The 13,584-nt window shown below is 34.2% G+C and overlaps 1 protein-coding gene across 19 annotated transcripts in view; it reads right to left on the bottom strand.

Moving 5' to 3' along the window:
• KDM6A (lysine demethylase 6A) overlaps positions 1 to 13,584 on the bottom strand; it is a 270,740-nt gene that overhangs the window by 91,618 nt on the left and 165,538 nt on the right. For all 19 annotated transcript variants that reach the window (XM_036270305.1, XM_036270303.1, XM_036270296.1 and 16 more), the window contains 2 exons: positions 13,292 to 13,346; positions 9,245 to 9,279 (listed from right to left, as the gene is read on the bottom strand). In XM_036270305.1, coding sequence (XP_036126198.1) covers positions 9,245 to 9,279; positions 13,292 to 13,346 — 90 coding nt within the window. The remainder of the gene's footprint in view (positions 1 to 9,244; positions 9,280 to 13,291; positions 13,347 to 13,584) is intronic.

The raw sequence follows: 13,584 nt of genomic DNA on the forward strand, positions 1-13,584 counted from the left end.
ATATTTTTTAAAATTAACTATCAGAAAACAGTGGGAAAACAAAATAATGAAGGTACATCCAGAGAAGTTAACAGAGGAAAGGCATGACATTGGATGAATAACCTCCTTTTTCTAAGATTTTCACCTGAAGGCAGCAGGCCCTACCTGCTGCCTGCTGACTAAAACTCAAAGAGAAATCAGCAATTTTACTAGCTTGAAGAAGCCGAGGACAGATTTTGAAGCTATCACTAGAGCTGGATGGGAGGTGAGAAATCCCAGGAAGACTGAGTAAGTAAGAGTGAATACCAAATTCTACAGTTAAACTCTCCTCAAAACTCTGGTTGACCGCTGAACTACGCATGAACAACATGCAGATGTCCAGCAGCCTAAAACAAACTAGAGAACAGATAGCCTATAGACATATGAAAAAATGAAAGATGCTCAATGTCACTAATCATCACAGACATGGAAATTAAAACCACAATGAGATATCACCTCACAGCTGTCAGAATGGCTACCATTAACAAACAAGTGTTGGCGAGGATGTGGAGAAAAGGGAACCTTCTTGTATTGTTGGTGGGAATGCAGATTGGTGCAGCCACTATGGAAAACTTAAAAATAGAACTGCCTTATGACACAGTGATTCTACTTCTGGGTATATAACTGAAGAAACCCACACATTAATTAGAAAGAATATATGCACCCGTGTTCATTGCAGTGTTATTAACAATAGCCAAGATCTGCAAGCAACCCAAATGCCCATCAATAGAGAAGCGGATAAAGAAAAACTGTATTGGGCAGGGGCTGAAATCTTTCTTTAGTTCCTGTTTTTGGTTTTGGTTTTTATTTATCTTTGTTGTTGAAAGTATCCCTTTTCCCCCCATTGATATCCTTCTCTCTCCTCCCCTACTATCTTCACTGCACTGTTGTCTTTGTTCATTGGTTATGCATATATGCATGTAAGATCTTTGGTTTATCTCTTCCTGCCTCCTTCTTTTTTGTTTTATAATTTTATTTTCCACTTAGAGTTTACATTCAGTATTATTTTGTATTCGTATCAGGTGTACGGCATAGTGGTTAGACAATTATAGTTTACAAAGTGATCACCCCGATATTTCTAGTATCCACCTGGCACCATACATAGTTATTACAGTATTATTGACTATATTCCCTATGCTGTACTTTAAATCTCTGTGACTATTTTGTAACAACCAATTTGTAGTTTTTAAATCCCTTCACCTTTTACATCTAGCTCCCCTAACTCCCCTCCCCTCAGGCAACCATCAGTCTGTTCTTTTGTATCTATGAGGGTTTCAATTTTGTTCATTTATTTTGTTCTTTAGAGTCCACATATAAGTGAATCATAATTGTCTTTTTCTGATTGACTTATTTCACTTAGCATAATACTCTCTAGGTCCATCCATGCTGTCGCAAATAGTAAGATATTCTTTTTTTATGGCCGAGTTATAGTCCATTGTACATCAGGATCACACAATAACAGAGCTTTAAAATACATGGAGAAGGCTGATAGAACTTGATAAAACACTATTAACTAATCTACATACTTTATTTAGTTTTCACCAAATGTCTCATTAATGAATGTCCTTTTTCTGGACCAGGATCCAATCCAAGATTCCACATTGTGTCCAGGTAGCATCTCTCCTTACTTTCTTCCAGTCTGGGATAGATCCTCAGTCTCTGACTTACATTACTGTGACACTTATTAAAAATACTGGCTCGTTATTTTGAAGAATGCCCTTTGTCCCTGGCTGGGGTGGCTCAGTTGGTTGGAGAGTCGTCCTATACACCAAAAGACTGCAGGTTCAATCCTGGTTTGGGCATGTGTGGGAAGCAACTGATAGATGTTTCTCACTCTCGAAAAATCAGTAAAACATAATCTTGAGTAAGGATTTTTTTTTAAAAAGTCCCTTTGAAAGTAGTAAGTACCTTGTGGGGAAATATTTATCACATTCCTCGTACATTACTTATTTAAAATTCTACAGTAAGAGGTATTCCCCTTTTCCCCATTTCTTTATTCAATTATTACTTTATATCAGTATGAACTAATATATTTTATTCTGTATCTTACATTCCATTATTATAGTTATTTGCTTCTAAACTTGTGTTAGATTTGATGATTGGGAACCCCATCCCCTCAAGCTGGCTCCTGTATTCTTTCCAAATGCCCCCATCATTTTTCAGCACTTCCTAATTTTTTTTGGCCCCACGAAATGTTCCAGAGTTCATTTTGCAGTAGCCCTGCTTAAGCCATGGAATCACCACTTCTCCCCAAGAATCCCTGGTTCCTTTTTTTTTGAGGAACAGGATTTATGAAAAAAGATCTGGGTGTTAGTGTGTTCACTGCTGCTGAGGTGGGTCACTGCTTCCAGGCCCTTTCAGCAAGAGCTAGGAAATATATATACACACACACACACCATGGCACTCCTCTGCCGGAATGTACCAGAATTTATACAATCATTCTCCTATATATGAGCATTTAAGCTGTTTCCAACACTTTGCAATTACAAACGATGCTCCAATTGATATCCTTGTGCCTATATATTGTATTTCTAGAGATATATTTTTAAGGCACATTTCTAGATGTGGGATTGTTGAGTCAACAGGTAAGTGAAGTGCATAGTTTTGTTACATTACTGCCAAATTCTGTCTTATATATATTGTACCTGTTTGCATTATCACAATGCATAGGAGTGCATTTCTTCTCCATTGTGACAATATTTTTGCCAATATGGCAGGTGAGAAATCATACTGTGTTGCTTTAATTTGCATTTCTCTAACTCTGAGTTTGAACACTTTTCCATTTGTGTAAGGGCCATTTTTATATCCTTTCTGATGTTGTGTTAATCTGTGAATTAATTTAGGGAGAATCAACATCTTTATGGTGTTGAGTTATAGTATCTCTTTGAAGTTTATTGTGAAGTATTTCATTACTTTGCTTACACAATACAATCTTTTCTAACATTATAATGCTCTCTAATTGTTGTTATAGGCTATTAATTTGTACTTCTAATTGATTTTTCTTGTCTAAATGCATTGGCTAATACATATAATATAATAATGAGGAGTAATGGAGATAGTGGGCATCTTTGTCTTGCTCCTGTTTTTGTGAAAATGTCTCTAGTGTTTCCCCTTAAATAAGCAGTGATTTTTAGAATAAAATAGATGAATTTTATCGTAAGAAAGCAATGCTCAATTCCTATGTCTGAGAGTGTTTTTATTGGGAATGAGTACTGAATTTGTCAAAGGCTTTTTCAGCACCTATGATAAAAATGGTTTGACTTCATCTTTAGTTCTGCACGATATTAATGGATTTCCTAATAGTCAATCAACCTTGCATTCCTAAAATGAATACCACTTGGTCATAGTATATTATTTGCTTAATGAGATAATGGATTCTGTTTGCTAATATTTTATTCAGTATTTTTGCACCAATATTCATCACTGATAATAGTCTGTATATTGATTGTTTTTTATATTGTATTTTTCAGATTCAGGTATCAATGTTATACTTGTTTCAAAGAGGTATGGGGGAAAACAGTATGAAGGTGCCTCAAAAAACATTAAACACAGAATCACCACATATTTCTGAATGTATATAAAAAAGAACTGAAAGCAGGAATACAAACATATACATGCTCATTCACAGCAACATTATTCACAATAACCAAAAAGTAAAAGCCACACATAAGTGTCTATCAACAGATAAACTGGATAAACCAAATATGGTATATACATATTCAAAAGAAGTAAAATTTTGAGACATGTCACAACATATATAAACCTTAAAGACATTATGCTAAGTGAAATAAGCCAGACACAAAATGACTAATGCTGCATGAATCCATTTATATGAGGTACATAGAGTAGTAAACTCATAGATACAGAAAGAAGAATAGTGGTTGCCAGGGCTGGGTGGAGGAAGGAATAAGGATTTATTGTTTAATAGGTTCAGTTCAGAGTTTCAGTTTGGGATGATAAAAAAATTCTAAAGATGGCTGATGATGACAGTTGTACAATAAGTGAATGTATTTAATCCAATAAACTGTAGGCTTAAAAATGGCTAAAATAATAAAATTTATGTCATATATATTTTACAATTAAAAAATAACAGATTAAAATGCTCAATATCAGGATAAAAAGAGGGGAAAAAATGCTCAGCATGACTAATCATCAGAGATGCAAATTAAAATGACTGAGGTATCACCTCATACCTGCCAGAATGGCCGCCATCAAGAAATCATCAAAGAACAAGTGTTGGTGAGGGTGTGGAGAAAAGGGGATTCTAGTACACTGCTGGTGGGAACGCAGACTGGTGCAGTCACTATGGAAAACAATTTGGTATTTCCTCAAAACATTAAAAATTGATCTGCCATTTAACCCAGTGATCCCACATCTAGAAAAAATCCTAAGAATCCTGAAACACCAATCAGAAAGAGTGTATGTACGCCTATGTTCATAGTATACCAACTGCAGGTTCAGTTCCAGTCAGGGCACATATGGAAGGCAACTGATTGACGTTTATGTTTCTCTTTCTCTCTCAAATCAACTTAAAAAAAAAAATGTTGCCCAGGCCAGCATGGCTCAGTTGGTTGGGTGTCCCATCACCATTTATTCCCCACTATACCCTCTTCTACCTCCACCCTTCCCTTTCCCCTCCATGAGGACTTATTACTTCAGTTTGTTCATTAAATTCCACATGTGAGTGAAATCATATGGTACTTGTCTTTCTCTGACTGGTTTATTTCACGAGCATAATGTTCTCCAGGTCCATCCATACTGTCAGATAGGGTAAAATTTTCTTGCTTTCGACATCTGAGTAGTATTCCTTTGTGTAAATATACCATAGCTTTTTAATCCGATCATCTACTGATGAACCCCTGGTCTGCTTCCAAATCTTGGTTATTGCAAATAACGCTGAAACAAACATAGGGGTGCATATATTCTCTCAAATTAATGTTTCGGGTTTCTTTGGATTAATTCCCAGAGATAGAACTGCTGGGTCATAAAGCAGTTCCATTTTCAATTTTTTGATGGAACTCCATACTGTTTTCCAAAGTGGGTGCACCAATCAGCATTTTGATTTGTTAACACAATGCCTTACATTAAAACATCTTTGAATTCATGAAATAAACCCTATACAATCATGACATACTGTATATCCAAATATCAACAAGAATTTTTCTTTCTTTATAATTTTTGGTTATAATATACATAAATGAAATCGTCTACAGAGTTTGGGTAATAAACTATTGCTGGATAGTTAGAAGACAATGTTAAAAATAAAACTAATAATTCTTATAAAATGTTATTCATAATAACATTATTTCTAACTATCCCACAAGGGAGAATAAACTAGTTTCAAAAAGCTCTACATGTATTAATACAGAATCATTTCCAAAATATAATACTAAGTTAAAAAAAACATTTTAAGGAAAGTCAAGAGAACATACATAATTGGCTATGGCTTCAATAAAATAATGAAAAACAAATATGGGAATATAGTCAATAATATTGTTAACAACTACGGTGTCAGATGGGTACTAGATTTATCAAAGTGATTATTTAGTAAGTTATATAATGTCTAATCATTGGGGTATACACCTGAAACTAATATAATATTGTATGTCAAATGTAATCAAAAAATAAAAAATTTAAAGTAAAAAAAACAGTAATGTTTTAAGAACAAAATTAAAAGGCATAAATCCTATATCTGTCATCTTGATTTTTTTTTATTAAATTATTTTTGTTACAGATGTTTCTCCTTTTTCTCCCCTAGACACCTTCCTCCGGACCTCCCCCGCCTTGTCTATATACATTGGTTATGCATGTATCTTTCATCTTTAAAGGCTAATAAGAACGTAGATGGTGAACTGTTCAAGTTATTTCATTAAAATCGGGGGGGGGGGCAGTTAATATTAGTATTACTATTAGAGAATAAATGGTTCTAGAGGTCTCAGCTCATAATATGGGAAAGGTAAATTAAATAATTGATTAACTATCCAACAATAATTCACAATATATGTACTTGGAGATAAGATATTATACAGAGAAACAAAAGTAATCGTTATTTAGAAATGGTATGAGGCTATACACAGAAACCTGTGAGAATCTAATTTTCTAAACCTACTAAAAGAATGGGTGGGGGGATGATATCTCATTGAAACTACCCAAACCTAAATAGAACTACCATATAATCCAGCAATTCTACTTCCAAAGGAAACAAAATCATTATCTAAAGAGACAACTACACACCCACGTTCACTGGCACATCATTCACAATACCCAAGGTGTGAAAACAACCTAGGTGCCCATCAAAAGATGCATCAAGAACATGTGATATATAAATACAATGGAATAGTTTTCTACCTTAAAACAGAAGGAAATACTGTCATTTATAACAACTCGAATGAACCTGGAGGACATTATGCTAAGTGAAATAAGCCAGACAGAGAAAGACAAATACTTCAGTGTCGCTTATATGTGAATTCTTAAAAAAAAAAAAAGGGGGGGGGGGGATGAACACAAAGAAACAAAGAGTAGAAAAGTAGCTTCCAGGAGGTGCGGGTGGGGGCAACAGAGAGATTTGATAAAAGGGTATAATCTTTGAAGTTATAAGATGAATAATGTCTGAGGGTCTAATGTATAACATGATGGCTATAGTTGATAACATTGTATTGTATAATTGAAATTTGCTAAGAAAACAGAAATGAAATGTTCTCACCCAAAAAGGAAAAAGGGGGTTGATTAGATGTGAGCTGATGGATGGGTGCGGGAGGTGGGGATGGGGGCGTTATCCTTTCACAATGTATACATATATCAAACCATCACATTATACACTTTAAATTTCTTACAATTTTGTCAATTATATTTCAATAAAGCTGAAAAATAAAATAACCCAAACCTAAATGCATAATTAGATTTAAGAAAAAAATTTAAGCCCTACATCTCCAACTCTACAAAAGGCCGCCTTTCTGTCTTTCCAATAAGGGGTGGGCAAAAGTAGGTTTACATTTGTTCATATGGAAAAGGACATGGAGGTTGTTCTTATTACATCTTTATTAACTCAAAAGAATGTCACAATGCAACTATAAGCCTACTTTTGCCCACCCCTGTATTACAAGCTCAATACCACAAAGCTTTTATACTTGCCAGCAACTCTTTACTAGAATGACCAGCCAAAAACACACACACACACATACACAAACCCAGCCCCAACTGATTATATCACTGGTTTCTCTACATTCAGGACCCAAACAGCTCCTGCGCAAAGAGGCCTTCCTTACCACACTAGTGCAAAAAAAAACACAAACTATTCCATTGCTTTTCAGTTTTAATTATGGTCTTATTGTCATACTGTGAAGACAATGTGGGGCTAGGGCCCTCAGGGTTTGTGAAATTCTTCCTATATGAAGAGGCTACCCTTGCCCAGCCTTGTATGGCTCAGTGGTTGAGCACTGACCCATGCACCAACAGGTCAGTGGCTCAATTCCCAATCTGGGCACATGCCCAGGTTGTGGGCCAATCTTGGGGGGGGGGGGGGGGGGGCGCGCGCGCACAGGAGGCGGCCAATCACTGTTTTCTCTCACTGATGTTTCCCTCTCTCTCTCCCTTCCTCCCTCTCCATTCCTCTCTCTCTAAAACCAACAAATATTTTTTTTAAAAAGAGACTTCCCTTGGACTATTTGGTTACCTAGTAGTAGCCATTAACCACATGTGACATCACTACTTAGATTTACATTTGAAAACTCCATATTCATAAATAAGGCCTGTTGGTATGAATCAGCTTAATTTATAAAAAGTAACTTTCTATTAGTAGGTAGCAGGCCTTTGCTTCTCTTCATTTTTCACCTGAAAATGAACATCTGTGTTATAAGTACCAAGTAGACATTTTTCAAATGAAAGAATCAAAAGGGGGTGGGGGGGGTGAGCTGTCCCCACATTACCTCACAAGATTAAAAATTAACACTAACAGACAACTGCTCATCAGAAACAATGAAAGCCAAAAAAACAAATAAAAATTTCAAAGTGGTTAAATAAAACAGAATTACACCTCCAGGAAAAACACTCATTAAAAATAAAGGTGAAAAAATTCTGCTTCAGCTAGTGACAGACCAGTGATCTCACTGAGAACTAAAAAAGCTGGGGATAAAATCAGAACTTATCCTTTTAAAGACAGCAGAGAACTCTTGAGGTAATGAGAACAGAAGGAGCTAAAAAACTCCAGGGAAAAAACTATGGAGAGGAAGCTGATTTCTATAGCTGCTTTCACCCAGGGATCTTTGCTGATTCAGCAAAAATCAGCCATTGGCAGGTAAAGAATGACCACAACATGTGTGCAATTTTCACATGCACCTTCTCAAGGAAGATAAAATCCCTAGAGTAGTAGGTTATCCAAATCTCTGGGTGTACCAATTCTGATTTGGTGAGGGGGGAGAAGGGTGTGGGGAGGAGTGGGTGTAGGTGTGTGTGGTGGTGGTGGTGGTTCAGATGAAGATGTCCAGAAACGTAATGTTAATTTTTTAAAGCACCCAATGGTAGCTCTGAAACAAAAGAGATCTTACAAATTATGTACAAATATAACCATATTTTTTTCCCTAAACAGCTGTTATAAAATTTATAAAACAGCTGTTATAAAAATAGTTTTGGGTAAACTATTATTACCTAATACTTAGCCTCACACCAACTTATGCCTGATTTTCCATACCATTGCCTAGAATAAATGCCTGTGTTTATACCTTTTATTGTACAACTAAGCACAATCTGCCATACATAAAATCAATGCTCTAAAATTAAGCTGAAAAAATATTTTAAATATAGCACCATAAAAGTAGTGATAATGACATCAACAATTGACTCTACTATGCCTTTAAAATAGTGACACATAGAAGGAATATTTCAATCTTAAGATAAACTGAAACTAAAGCAATGCACTGTAACAACCATCTTATAAACATTTTGAAAAGAAAAGTCGGCACTTCATATCAAGAATAAAAGAAATATTCTTAAATATAGCCATTTAAGCCTGTAGACATTAAGGTTTAGAGGCAAATCATATTAAAAGAAATTTCTTTGTACAAAGCAAGTACTCTGTGTAATAACTTCTTCACTAAACAAAATCTTGACCACATGTAATACGTTTAAAGTGTATGAAAGCAGTAATACCCAGAACTCCATTAACTTATCTGATATCACTTAAAATGATATTGGTAATCACTTTTGTTTTAAATTAAGTTAAAACACTTACCTGGGTTTCATATAAGTGGGCAATGTGAAATTGAACTGCAAAGATGATGGAAAACAGAAATCAGTACACAACTGTCTGGGGTAAATTAAGCGAGAATATAAAATGTAAAATATAAGCACAGTCTATACTACATAGATTTATATAACTTTTAATAAAATAGACTATATAAATAAATATACACAAATATGATGAAACCACATGTATCTGCTGTTGGTCATTATCAAATTTTGTCAATATAATTATTAGAATTAATTTTAAAATTAACAAGTGAGTATACTTTTTAAACTTTTTATTTTTTCAATTATAGTTTATATTTAGTATTATTTTATATTAGTTTCAGTGAGTATACTTCTAATAAAGTTCAAAATGGCCGCATTAAGCAAATAGAGAAAACTTTTATAATCTATACTTTTCAAAACATATTAAAATCTGAGTCCTAGGTGAAAAAAAATATAAAGTCACTATTTATAAAATATATATATATATAAAAACAAAAAAAAGCCTCTAGCATTGTTCTTATATCATATTTCATATTAGCAACAATTATAAAGAAGTCATAGACCAGGATCACACTGGTAATAACACAGATAATTAGTTGTTACATTTCTCTATACGTTCTTCAAAATTACTTTTTTTAAAGTCAAACCATTTGGAAGGAAAGAATAATACAGTTTCAAGATTAACAAATATGTCTTGAAAAATCAAATAAAAATCTATGTCAGCTTTTATTGTCAGCTCTTCCAGATAGTGCATCACCAGAGTGTGAATGATTCAACGAAAGCAACAATGAATCAGAAATTAAAACTGGACATTCTAACTACTTATATACTGATTTTCATTCTTGAAAATGACAATAGTTCTATCTGAATTTCATAGCTGGATTTCAAGGAGTCTGGGAGCCTTTCAAAATTATACGCAGAATATTTATGTTGATCTTTAAAAACAAGGTCCACAGCTATCACCAATTTCTTACTGGAGAGTATACCATGAGCTGATTCCTGTAACTAACATTCACCTGGAAGGCTTAAGAAAAACAGATTCCCAAGATTATGATTCAGTGAGCCTGGGGCAAGGCCTGGAAAGTTGCCTTTTTATTCAGTTCTGCATGGGATTCTGATACCTATTCCCTAAGACCACCTACCACCTGGAAACAGCTGATCTAAAAAACCATGAAGATCAAAACAAACAAAATATATAATGAATTTTAAAAACAATACCCCTTTTAAAACAAAAGTACAGTACTACATAACTCCATAAATAATCATTAAACATCACATGCTAACTATTCAGAAATGAGGCAATATCAAAATATCTTTACAAGATGAAAATCAGTTTTGTGAAAAGCACATAAAAAAAATAATAATGAAAGTCCTACATATATAAATATCCCCTTCACCTACACCTGTTGAAGGCTTTTTTTATTCCCCACTCCCCTTTTCACAATGCCACTGTCCTTGAATTCTAGTCTCCTTCTCATGTCATTACCATCATTGGAAGGAGACTTGATTACAGGTTAAGGGAATGAGGAAGAGATGAAAAGTCTATGCCCACTTTCCCCAATCTTCTTAGTCCTCTAATAAAGGTAACAAGAAAAGATCAGCAGCCAGCTGGCACCCTAATACCATCCCAAACTTCCACCAGGCTCAGTACTCCCAGGCCTTATGTCAAGGGCTTCCCTATCCCATGAATTACTAATTCAGTATCATCTTTTGTAGTGGGAAAACCACGATGTATTTAAATTCTTAAAAGTCTTCTTCAAAGTGGAACATAACCATACACCTAAGAAAAACCTCCACTTGGCAAGTCTCAATTAGTGGTCAAAATTTTTAACAAATATAGTGGCATAAAAGGTTCTGAAATTAAACCTTATTCAGAAATTAATATATTATTTTTAGAATTAGCAGAATTTTTTTAAATCTTGAAGAAACAATTTTACCCAAGGGTCAATCACATAAATGAAAAGTCTTACATCATCATGATACTACTTTTCAAAACATTAACAATAATTAACCCCTCTCTTAAATAGCTCTAGAAATAAGTGTATCTACTTATTTATTTTTTTTTTTTATCCTCACCCGAGGATATTTTTCCATTTTTTGTACAGATAGAGTGGGAGGGAGAGAGAGGAAGAGAGAGAGAGAGAGAAACATCGACGTGAAGGGACACATCGAGTGGCTGCCACCCGCATGACCAACCAGGGCCGGGGACAAACTGCAACCGAAGTACGTGCCCTTAGCGGGAACCGAACCCGGGTCTCTCCAGACCGCAGTCCGACGCTCTAACCGCTGAGCCAAACTGGCCAGGGCTATCTACTTATTTTTAATTGCATAAATGAATTGTGCCATAAAATAAAAATCTCTCATATAGACTTTTTAAAAAGCTCACTTTATATTATCTTCTGGTCTTTGCAGTATCACAAGGTAACATGAAGATTTAAAGGTCTGTGGCATATACAATATGTGACAACAAAAAAGTCAAAGAGAAATAAGTTTTACAAAGACAAAGAGCCTAGTATTGAAACAGTAATAATGTCTGGTTCAAAGTAGGTAATCTACACTGCTCTGCAAAACATCAGCCAGCCACTAGCACAGTTATCAAGTAATCATGGAGACTGTCTAAAACAAATGACCCAAATTCACTTAATGATAATGGCATAATGTCTCTAAATAAAGCACATGGTCTTCCATTAGAATGACCAACCTTTTGGCACTCAAAGCCCTGACCAGGGAAACTCCCTAGGCAAAAGAAGACATTGGTCACCCTCCCTCCTATTTCCCTTTTCAATAACCAACAGAGAGGCACAGTAAAAGATGTATTCATGATGGTTCAAACTGTCCCCTTCAAATTTGACAGGAAATTTTTCTGCCCTGTGATATGCACTCTACTCAGGTGTTTTCCACTCTGAAGCAATGATCTACAAGTGAGATTTTACCTCAACAGAGTAGAATAAAATGAGCATTTATCAAAATATTTAGTTTCACATTTATGAAATATCCCTCAAAAGTTATTTAAACTGACAAGTAGTTAGGAAACTTGGCTTTAAGGCACTAGGTATAAAAAAAAATAATGAAAATCAGGTGTTTCCTTATTCCTGTAAATTAGAGATTTATATAACCTGGTTATATAATTAATAGAAATCTTTTGTTTTCTCAAGAAATTGCCTCTTGGAGAAGTATGAGATAATCAATATGGTTTAAATGATGATTTAATTCTTCTTAGGCATTTTTGACACCGATAATACTTTTCACTTAGCTCCTTTCTATATGGTTAAAAACTGAAGTCACCTATAGCAAAATACTAATCATCTAAAACCTAGAATCCTTTGATTGAACTTAAATTTTCATTAAGAATGATTGATTTTTATATACTCTAATTAAAATTTTGATTTTTCAAGTAAGAAAGTTTTAAAGAAAGCCAGCTTGAATCCAATGAATATTCTTAAAACTTTTGTTGGCTACTTTAAAGTACACTAAATAAGCGCAACAATATATAAACATATCATAATCATCCCATCTTCTTTTGGAAAGAAACCTACACAGAGGCAGAAAATAAATGTCTGAAGAAAACAACTGTATCGGAACATGTTCACACATACATTCTTTTTGAATTAATTGAAAACTGTAACCTCAAATTTCACATATGACATGTAAAAATAAAAAGTCCAAGTATATCTTCATAATTACCAACGTTGAGCTACCACATATGAATCTTTGTATATTTTTCTTAAAAAACTAGCAAACCCCGTTATTAAACCCCCCACATCATCTACAATATAATTAATACACAAATAATCAATCTTACTTATTGGTGCAGGTAATTTTAATTCTATGACTCAGTTTATCTATTTTAGACACAGGCTGTTTGTTAACAATAACTGGTCTGACATGTTCCATTTATACAAGTAGCCATGGCAACCAATAGTTAGATTAAACAATTCTACAAGAAAAAATTGCACAGAATTTATCACTATTATTATTGTTATTACTACTACTATTTGCCATGAAGTGATTTGAATACATGTAGAAAACTATGGTAATTAATACTTACTTTCAGCATTGGACAAAGTGCAGGGATTATAGTCAACCAAAGCTAACTGAAAATGCTGTAAGAAGAGAGTGACAAAATTAATGTGTTAAATTCAGTCATATGAATGTGTCTTAAAATAATTTTCAGATATGTAAGGTCTAACAACATAATAATAAAACTACACTATACAAATAAAACATACTAGACAACCAACTAGAATTACTTTGAACATTTAACGCTGGCGACAGGTTGAGAATGGAGAATCTGGGGAAAAATTAATTTTATCAAGTCACCCTAAGCATAGTTTTGTTTAT

Source organism: Molossus molossus, unplaced genomic scaffold (assembly GCF_014108415.1).
Source record: "Molossus molossus isolate mMolMol1 unplaced genomic scaffold, mMolMol1.p scaffold_m16_p_2, whole genome shotgun sequence".
Lineage (NCBI taxonomy): Eukaryota > Metazoa > Chordata > Mammalia > Chiroptera > Molossidae > Molossus > Molossus molossus.